The 10,223-nt window shown below is 55.4% G+C and overlaps 1 protein-coding gene across 1 annotated transcript in view; it reads left to right on the top strand.

Moving 5' to 3' along the window:
- LOC121274275 (histone deacetylase 6-like) overlaps positions 1 to 9,897 on the top strand; it is a gene marked incomplete at its 5' end in the record, with an annotated part of 77,828 nt that extends 67,931 nt beyond the window's left edge. The window contains 2 exons of the mRNA XM_041181500.1: positions 6,775 to 6,917; positions 9,774 to 9,897. Of these exons, the coding sequence (XP_041037434.1) occupies positions 6,775 to 6,917; positions 9,774 to 9,897 (267 nt within the window). The remainder of the gene's footprint in view (positions 1 to 6,774; positions 6,918 to 9,773) is intronic.
- Between the last annotated feature and the right edge of the window lie 326 nt (positions 9,898 to 10,223).

The raw sequence follows: 10,223 nt of genomic DNA on the forward strand, positions 1-10,223 counted from the left end.
CCCTCCCTCCCTCCCTCATTTCCCCCTCCCTCCCTCCCTCATTTCCCCCTCCCTCCCTCATTTCCCCCTCCCTCCCTCCCTCATTTCCCCCTCCCTCCCTCCCTCATTTCTCCCTCCCTCCCTCCCTCATTTCTCCCTCCCTCCCTCCCTCATTTCTCCCTCCCTCCCTCCCTCATTTCTCCCTCCCTCCCTTCCTCATTTCTCCCTCCCTCATTTCTCCCTCCCTCATTTCCCCCTCCCTCCCTCATTTCCCCCTCCCTCCCTCATTTCCCCCTCCCTCCCTCATTTCCCCTCCCTCCCTCATTTCCCCTCCCTCCCTCATTTCCCCCTCCCCTATATTCACCCTCCCCTCCCCTCATCCCCTCTCCCTTATATCCCCCCTCCCCCTCATATCCCCCCTCCCCCTCATATCCCCCCTCCCCCTCATATCCCCCCACCCCTATATCCCCCCTCTCCCCGATACCCCCCTTCTCTTATATCCCCCCTCTCCCCTAAAGCCCCCCTCCCTTATATCCCCCTCTCCCCTCCCCTGTATCCCCCTCCCCTATATCCCCCTCCCCCTTCCCTCATATCCCCCTCCCTCATATCCCCCTCCCCTATATCCCCACTCCCCCTCATCTGCCTCCCCTATATCCCCCTCCCCCTCACTCATATATCCCCACCCCTATGTCCTCCATCCCCCTCCCTCATATCCCCCCTCCCCCTCCATCCCCTCCCCCATATCCCCCCCATATCCCCCCTCCCACTCCCACTCCATCCCCCTCATATCCCCCACCCCCTCCCCTCCCTCTATAAAGCCCCTCCCCTATATAGCCCCTCCCCCTCACATATAGCCCCTGCCCTCTGTCCGCCCTCCCCCTCCATCCCCCTCCCTCATCACCCCCTCCCCCTCCATCCCCCTCCCTCATCACCTCCCTCATATCCCCTCTCCATATCCCCCTCCTCCTCCCCCTCCCCTATATCCCCTCTCTCCATCCAACCCCACCCCCATCTCATCCTCCCTCCCTCCCTCTCTCTCTATCCCTCCCGCCACCCATCCTCTCCGCTAACATTTCTCCCCCCTCTCCCCCTACTCTCTCCCCTCTCCCCCCTCCCCCCCTCCATCCTCTCCCGGTGCCGCCGCTCCGGCCTCTCGATCACCGGGCTCCCGCACTCACCGCCTCCCGGCCTCAAGCCCTCAAACCCGGCGGCGCTCGCTCACTCACAGATCGCGCCTCGGACAGCGTCAGCCCCGCCCACTCAACTCGGTCCTCCCAGTCAGTCAACCAGCCCCGCCCACGCAAACCCGGGTCCTCCGAATCATCCAGTCCCGCCCACTCGTCTCGGTCCTCCCAGTCAGCCAGCCCCGCCCAGGCACACCGGTCAACCAGCCCCGCCCACGCAAACCCGGGTCCTCCCAGTCAGCCAGCCCCGCCCACTCAGCCCGGTCCTCCCAGTCAGCCAACTCCGCCCACTCAGCCCTGGTCCCTGTTGGAAGATATGAGCAGTTCTGTCGGTCTCATGAGAGGTTCTGAGTCTTGCATAGTTTAACACTAACTGTTTATTAATTACCAGTAACTATATACATATATATATAGATATATATGGCAAAAATAAACATACCTGGAAAATCTCAGCAGGTCCGGCAGCCTCTGGGGAGAGGGACACGGTTAACGCTTCAACTCCGAATGACCCTTCAACAGAACTAAGTAAAAATAGGAGAGGGGTGAAACATAAGCTGGTTTAAGGTGGGGGTGGGGGGGGGGCGTTGGACAAGGAGAACTGGATCGAGGGCCAGTGAGAGGTGGAGATAGAGAAATGGAGAGCAATGAAGGTGAACAAGGCAAAAGAGAGATGCGAAAATCCTGACGGCGAGAAGAGCAAAACTTCCTCAAGGTAGGCATCCCTTGCAGAGAGGGAGGCGGCAGTCAATTAAACACTGAGATAAAAGCAGGAAATGCAAAGCAAAAATACCTGGAAAAGCTCAGCAGGTCGGGCAGCCTCTGTGGAGAGGAGTTTAACACTAACTGTTTATTGATTACCAGTAACAATGTACATGTACGCGGTACAAGGGAGAAGCTCGGGGCTGTATCCATGCTTGCCTCTACACACGTCTCCGTCCAGTACAAGACTGCCCTCCTGAGTCGTGTGCTTCTTTAGATCAGACTGTTCACTCTTGTACCCAGTCCCAGGTTATCCCTTTCCACTCTGGAGCCTTATACTGCACCTCCCCCTTAATTCAACGTATTTACAATGCATTCCTATTTACACAACATATACACATTACATCTACTACCGTATCCCACTCCCACCCCTCCCAAGTCTGTGTTTACAGGGTCAGGTGATCTGGAGGCTTTATCATTGTGCCAGGCCTTGTCTTTGCAACAGTTTGAGCAGTAGACTCTGTTGTGCTGGTTAAGTCTGGATGAAGGGGTGGTTGTTTTGGTCAGTCTGGTGTTCACGCAGTGGATCTTAATTCTCTTTTTTGTCATTCTTTGGCTCCTTTTCAACTCCCCAGCTGGTGTTATTGATGGTCTTTGGTTTATCCCATTCCTTCTGGGGAGAATGAACTCTAAACTCACCTCGAGTCCTCGTTCTGTTTATCGTTCGAAGTGTGGTTGGTCGTGATAAACGTTGCGATGGAAGATGTCTCTTCCTCTTGTGTGGGTGGGACTTATTAATGGGCTCCTTTTGCAGGTTATCCTCCTGTGCAAAGACACTCTCGTTGCTTTGCTCCCTTGCCTCACTGAGGGGAGCTGAGGTCGATTGATGGCTGCTCTGCTGTTCCAGCATCGTCAGGTTGACGATTGTACTGGCCAGTGGTGGCAGTGTCTGGGCTGTGGTGAGTAAAGTTCCCACACTGCGGCGCTCCCTTAGTGCCAACCCTCCGACAGAGCGGCGCTCCCTCAACGCTGACCCTCCGACAGAGCGGCGCTCCCTCAGCGCTGACCCTCCGACAGTGCGGCTCTCCCTCAGCGCTGACCCTCCGACAGAGCGGCGCTCCCTCAACGCTGACCCTCCGACAGCGCGGCGCTCCCTCAATGCTGACCCTCCGACAGAGCGGCGCTCCCTCAGCGCTGACCCTCCGACAGAGCAGCGCTCCCTCAGCACTGACCCTCCGACAGTCCCGCAATCCCTCAGTGCTGACCCTCCGACAGTGTGGCGCTCCCTCAGTGCTGACCCTCCGACAGTGCGGCGCTCCCTCAGTACTGACCCTCCGACAGGGCGGCGCTCCCTCAGCACTGACCCTCCAACAGTGCAGCACTCCCTCAGCGCCGATCCTCCGACAGGGCGGCGCTCCCTCATCACTGACCCTCCGACAGTGCAGCGCCCCCTCAGCACTGACCCTCCGACAGTGCGGCGCTCCCTCAGCACTGACCCTCCCACAGTGCGGCGCTCCCTCAGCACTGACCCTCCCACAGTGCGGCGCTCCCTCAGCACTGACCCTCCGACAGTGCGACGCTCCCTCAGCACTGACCCTCCGACAGTGCGGCGCTCCCTCAGCACTGACCCTCTGACAGTGCGGCGCTCCCTCAGCACTGACCCTCTGACAGTGCAGCGCTCCCTCAGCACTGACCCTCCGACAGTGCGGCGCTCCCTCAGTACTGACCCTCCCACAGTGCGGCGCCCCCTCAGCACTGATCCTCCAACAGTGTGGCACTCCCTCAGCACTGACCCTCCAACATTGTGGCGCTCCCTCAGTATTCAGGGTAGACTCTGGCCTGGATTATGGGTCTGTAGAATGGGGGGGGTCGAACACTCAGCCTCATGACTCAGGAATGAGGAAGCACGCTTGAGGAACAGTCAACATTGCTGCAGAGTAACATCACGTTAATGCCACTAGATTGAGGAACTGGTTTATCCATAATCGCCAGCACTGTCAGTCCCTCTGAGTCTCTCAGTGTCACAGCTACGACCATTCTTCACAATATACCAGTAAACTTTGAACTTGTAATAAGAAGCTTGATTAGCTTCTGAAATTAGTCTGTCTATTTTCCCTTGTCTGAGTCTGGGCTTTACAGCAGGAGACACATCGCAGCACATAATTAAAGGCCGGAAAGAGGCCATTCAGCCCTTCTGCTCCATGGTGGTGTTTGTGTTCCCACACCCGTCCCACCCCCTACTTCATCTTCCCTCTCTCTCGTAGACCTTTCCAGCGCAGAAGCAGGCCAATCAGCCCATCGTGTCGTCCCCGGTAAACAAAGACCTGACCACACTACTCCAAAAGACATAGGAGCAGAAATTAGGCCATTCGGCCCATCGAGTCTGCTCCGCCATTCAATCATGGCTGATATGTTTCTCAACCCCATTCTCCCGCCTTCTCCCTGTAACCTTTGATCCCCTTACCCATCAAGGGACCTATCTATCTCGGTCTTAAACACACTCAATCCCATTGTCCAGCTCTTGGCCCATAGCCCTTGAGGCTCTGGCAACACAAGTGAATATCTAAATACTTCTTAAATGTTACGAGAGTTTCTGACTCAACCACCCTTTCAGGGAGCGAGTTCCAGACTCCCACCACCCTCTGGGTGAAAAAACCTCTCAACTCCCCTTTAGCCCTCTACCTCTTACCATAAATCTATGCCCCCTGGTTAATGACCCCTCTACTAATGGAAAAAAGTGCCTTCCTCTCCCCCCTATCTATGCCCCTGATAATCTCATATGCCTCTATCAGGTCCCCTCTCAACCTTCGCTGCTCCAAGGAAAACAGCCCCGGGCCTATCCAACCTTTCCTCATAGCTCAGACCCTCGGGCCCAGGCAGCCTCCCGGTAAATCTCCTCTGCACCCCCTCCAGTGCAATCACATCCTTCCTATAATGTGCTGACCATATCCTTCTATCCCTCTCTCCCCTCGTGTGTTTATCCAGCTCCTTAAACACATCGACACGATTCACCTCCACCCCCCTCCCTGTGGGAGCGAGTTCCACTTTCTCCCCGCTCTCTGGGTAAAGACCTTTCTCCTGAATTCCCTCCAACTCGATCAGATTTATTAGGGTCTGTCTTATATTGATGGCCCACCCCCCCCCTAGTTCTGGTCTCTCCCCCCGGCCCCCACAAGTGGAAACATCTTCTCCACGCCGACCCTATCGAAACCCCCTCCATCATTTTAAAGAGTTGGATCAGGTCACCCCCTCAGCCTCCTCTTTCCCAGAGTAAAGAGCCCCGGCCGGTTCGGCCTTTCCCGATAGTTATAACCTCTCCGATCTGGGATCATCCTTTGTACGTTCCATTTTCCGGCTTTCTTCAGTGGAGACCTGAGTTGACCCGGGAATGTCACAGTGTAGCTCAGAGTCGGAGCGCAGCCAGAATTGCACACTCTGCATTCCTTTCGTCTCCTCTAACTCTCCGACCTTCAGAATCCAGTTTTGTTTTGGCTTCAGCCACACAGATATTTAAGATATGGGAGTGGCGGGGTTGGTAGTGGAGGCCAGCAATGCTGAACATGACTCAGCAATCCCACAGCCCTCCCCCCCCACCCCCCCACCACCGCTCCCTCTTGCCTTTCCCTCCTGGGTTACCAGAGGCAGTCAGCTGTGTAACATCCTCTACCTCAATGGGGATGGAGGCTCTGCCAACGGGGAAGCAGTGGTATCGTCACTGGACGAGTATTCCAGAGACCCAGGGTAATGCTCTGGGGACCAGGGTTCGAGTCCCACCAGGGCAGATGGTGGAATTTGAGTTCAATTAAAAAGTTGGAATGAATGACGACCGTGAAACCATTGTGGATTGTCATAAAAACCCCATCTGGTTCACTGATCCCCTTTAGGGGAAGGGAAAACTGCTGTACTTACCTGGTCTGGTCTACATGTGACTCCAGACCCCACAGCAAATGTGGTTGGCTCTTCAATGCCCTCTGAACAAGGGCAGTTTGGGATGGGCAATAAATGCTGGCCTAACCAGCGATGCCCACATCCAATAAATGAATTTAAAAATGAAAACAAGAGTCCATTCAGCCCCTTGGAGGCCTGCCCTGCCGTTCACTCAGTTCAAGGTGGGGGCTGTATCTGAACTTTCTCAACCTACGTCACCCCTTCGATCCCCTTACCCAACAAAAATCTATCAACCTCAGCTTTGAATTGCCCACCTCCACCCCATAACTCTCTTCCCACAGCCTCGATAGTTGGGGTGGGATGTGGGAAGAGTGTTCCGGATTTCCACCCAGCTTTGTGTGAGGAAGCACTCCCTGAGCAGCCTGCCCCTCATTTTAAGCTCCTGCCCCCTTGTTCTGGGCTTTCCCCCCGCCCCCAATTCGAGGAAATTGTTTCTCTCTATCAGCCCCATCAAATCAATTATCTTCAACGCTTCGATCAGAATACTAATACTCAAGGGAATCCAAGCCCTGTCTGTGCCTCCTGTCCTCGTGATTTAACACATTTAGTCCTGGTATGATTCTGTTGAAGCTGTGGTGCATCTCTTCCAAGGTCAATATATCCTTCCTGAGGGGCCCAGAAAAGAATGCAGTTACTCCAGTTGTGTGTGGGGGCAAGGGGAGGGAGTCTGATCAGAGCACTGTACAGCAGCAACATAACTTACACTCCTTTGATATAAATGCTGATATTCCATTTGCCTTTTGTGATTGCCTGTACTTGCACATTCTGTTTAATTTTGTTTCTCAATAAACTCGATTTGGAAGCCTTAGCCTGACTGGAGTAGAAGCATTGCTTGGGCATCAGATGGAGAGAATCAGGAGCAGCCATGGTCAGCCCCAGGCACTGAATCTGACCATTCTGGTCAGTCTCTCCAGTTGAAATCAGGCCGTTCCAGCCCTGCTGCGTTACCCGACCTTGAGTTCAGGTACCACCTTCATCTTCTTGTCGCCGAGACTGTGACTCATCTCCGGTCGCCTTGCCCGCGTTACCTCCGGCCTCGACCATTCCGCCTAGCCTTCCCGCCTTTGGCAAACTTCAGCTGGCCCCAAAAGCTCTGAGTCCCGAGAGGTGAGCTTGCTGGCCTCCCCCAGCTCGCATCAGCCCTGCAAGCTGAAGCCTGAAGATGTACTCGGACCCCGTTCCCCTCAGCGGGAGGGGGTGGGTTGGGGGGGGGGGTGGTTAAGCCGCAACTTTAAGAGGCCGAGGCAGTTCAGATGGGCGGCTTCCTGCCCCACCAGTCATGGGACATCCAGCCTCTTGAAACAATTAAGATCGAAGACAATGAGCTTCCCTCCACTGTTATGAGCAGTTTGGTGGTGGGGGGAGGGGGACTCTTTTCTGATAATCGAGAATGAGTTAAGCCTTGGAAAGACACAGAAACTGCCACAAAGACAGGCGACGTTTGCAAGAGGGTGACAGAGAGGGGGAGGAACATGACCACTTCCGTAGCAAGGGTGAAGAAAGAGAAATTTTAACGAGATGAATGACGAGAAATGGTCGGAATTCAAAAGGGAGCTGCACAGCACCCGAAGAGAGTTGGCAGGTGCAGCCAGAATTTGGGAGAGCGAGTGTCACGTTGGCATTCATTGCAAGAGGGATTGGAGTACAAGTATCAGGAAGTCTTGTCTCAATTATCCAGAGGTTTTGCTGACAGCACATTTGGAGCACTGCGCACCATTTTGGTCAATTTACCTAAGGAAAGGTAGACTTGATCATGGGGTGCAGAGCAGGGTCGTGCGAAAGGTTTCAGGGGTAAGAGGGTTGGCCCCGTCCACCATCTTAAACATTCACTCCCCCCACCACCGACGCACAGGGGCAGCAGTGTGTGTACCATCTACAAGATGCACTGCAGCAACTCGCCAAGGCTCCTTCGACAGCGCCGCCGAAACCCACCACCTCTACCACCTAGAAGGACAAGGGCAGCAGACACATGGGGAACACCACCACCTGCAAGTTCCCCTCTGAGCCCCTCACCATCCCGACTTGGAAATATATTGGCCGTTCCTTCACTGTCGTTGGGATCAAGATCCTGGAACTCCCTCCCTAACAGTGCGGTGGGTGTACCGACACCACACGGGACAAAATCCTGGAACCCCTTCCCTAACAGCACGGTGGGTGTACCGACACCACACGGGACAAAATCCTGGAACTCCCTCCCTAACAGCACGGTGGGTGTACCTACACCACACGGGACAAAATCCTGGAACTCCCTCCCTTGCAGCACGGTGGGTGTACCTGCACCACACGGGACAAAATCCTGGAACTCCCTCCCTAACAGCACGGTGGGTGTACCTACACCACACGGGACAAAATCCTGGAACTCCCTCCCTAACAGCACGGTGGGTGTACCTACACCACATGGACAAAATCCTGGAACTCCTTCCCTAACAGCACGGTGGGTGTACCTACACCACACGGGACAAAATCCTGGAACTCCCTCCCTAACAGCACAGTGCGTGTACCTACACCACACGGGACAAAATCCTGGAACTCCCTCCGTAACAGTGCGGTGGGTGTACCGACACCACACGGGACAAAATCCTGGAACCCCCTCCCTAACAGCATGGTGGGTGTACCTACACCACACGGGACAAAATCCTGGAACTCCCTCCCTTGCAGCACGGTGGGTGTACCTACACCACACGGGACAAAATCCTGGAACTCCCTCCCTTGCAGCCCGGTGGGTGTACCTACACCACACGGGACAAAATCCTGGAACTCCCTCCCTAACAGCACAGTGGGTGTACCTACACCACACGGGACAAAATCCTGGAACTCCCTCCCTAACAGCACGGTGGGTGTACCTACACCACATGGACAAAATCCTGGAACTCCCTCCCTAAGAGCACGGTGGGTGTACCTACACCACACGGGACAAAATCCTGGAACTCCCTCCCTAACAGCACGGTGGGTGTACCTACACCACACGGGACAAAATCCTGGAACTCCCTCCCTAACAGCACGGTGGGTGTACCTACAACACACGGGACAAAATCCTGGAACTCCCTCCCTAACAGCACGGTGCGTGTACCTACACCACACGGGGACTGCAGCGGCTCAAGATGGCGGCTCACCCACCACCTTCTCAAGGGGATGGGCAACAAATGCTGGGCCCGGCCAACGACACCCACGTCCCAGGTATAAGCGAGAAGAAAAAAATAAACCTCAAAAGCCACCAAGACACAAAAGTTTTTATTAAAATAAAACATTGACAAAATAAAAGCACAACAAATGTAAGAACATGTGTGTGTGAAAACTATGCACTCCGACCCCTACCATGTGGTTCGGGTTCGTCTCCTTGGAGTCCAAGATGACACCCCCAGGGCAGGGGGTCGGAGGATATAATAAAGGGGAGAAGGGGGCACAGGGTGGGGTAGAGTGGGGTGGGGGGGGGGGTGGGTGGGGAAACAAAACACAATCTATTTACATTGTACAGCTATGTCCGAGTGTACATTCTGTTTTAAGTGTTTATATATATCATATCTCTCTATAAAAAGCTCCATATTCTCCTCAAACTGCCCCCACCACCACCACCACCCCCGCCCCCCCCCCAACGCCCCACACACAACAATCATCCCTCCCATCTCTCCACTGACTCGCCTCACCTCATCACCCCCACCCACCAACTCAGCCACCGCAGTCACTGCGGGTAGGCTGGGAAAGCGTGGAGTCGAGAGAGGTGTGTGTCTCTCCCCCCAGACCCTCCACTCGCGGCCCGGTCCAAACCCCAAAGATGCAAGCCGACTTCAGAGGAAGAAACGTCTGGGCAAGTAGGATGTTTGGGGGCGGGGGGGGGGGGGTATGGGGGAATAGGGAGAGGGCAGCGGTGGGCAGGGGGAGGAAGAAGGCAGGGCAGGAGTGAAGTGGGGGGGGGGGAGGGAGTTGACCATGCTAAGATTTGGTCCCGTGTCGATTGCACTCCAGGACAGAATGGTACCTGAAAGGCTTTAATCGGATGGTAGCTCCGCAAATTCCGGCCTCTTACCTATCGCCGCCATCACCCCAGCCCCATCGCCGGCACCGTGCCTCAAGCTGCCTGAGGCCCTAAGCTCTGGAATTCCTAGATAGGGAGTTGGGTGAAAGGGAGTGTTGCAGGTGCCACCCTGTGTTCACTGCTGCGATGGGCTGTTCCTCTCCCTCGTACCCTCGGAGTCAGAAACTTGGAGTTTTCAAACCCTGGTCCACAGACCCAAGTCTGGCTAGGCTGACGCTCGCACGCTGGCAGCACTGTCGGTGGGTCAGTGCTGAGGGAGCGCCGCACTGTCGGAGGGTCAGTGCTGAGGGAGCGCCGCACTGTCAGAGGGTCAGTGCTGAGGGAGCGCCGCACTGTCGGAGGGTCAGTGTTGAGGGAGCACCGCACTGTCGGAGGGTCAG

Source organism: Carcharodon carcharias (genome assembly GCF_017639515.1).
Source record: "Carcharodon carcharias isolate sCarCar2 chromosome 35 unlocalized genomic scaffold, sCarCar2.pri SUPER_35_unloc_8, whole genome shotgun sequence".
NCBI classification, from domain to species: Eukaryota; Metazoa; Chordata; class Chondrichthyes; order Lamniformes; family Lamnidae; genus Carcharodon; species Carcharodon carcharias.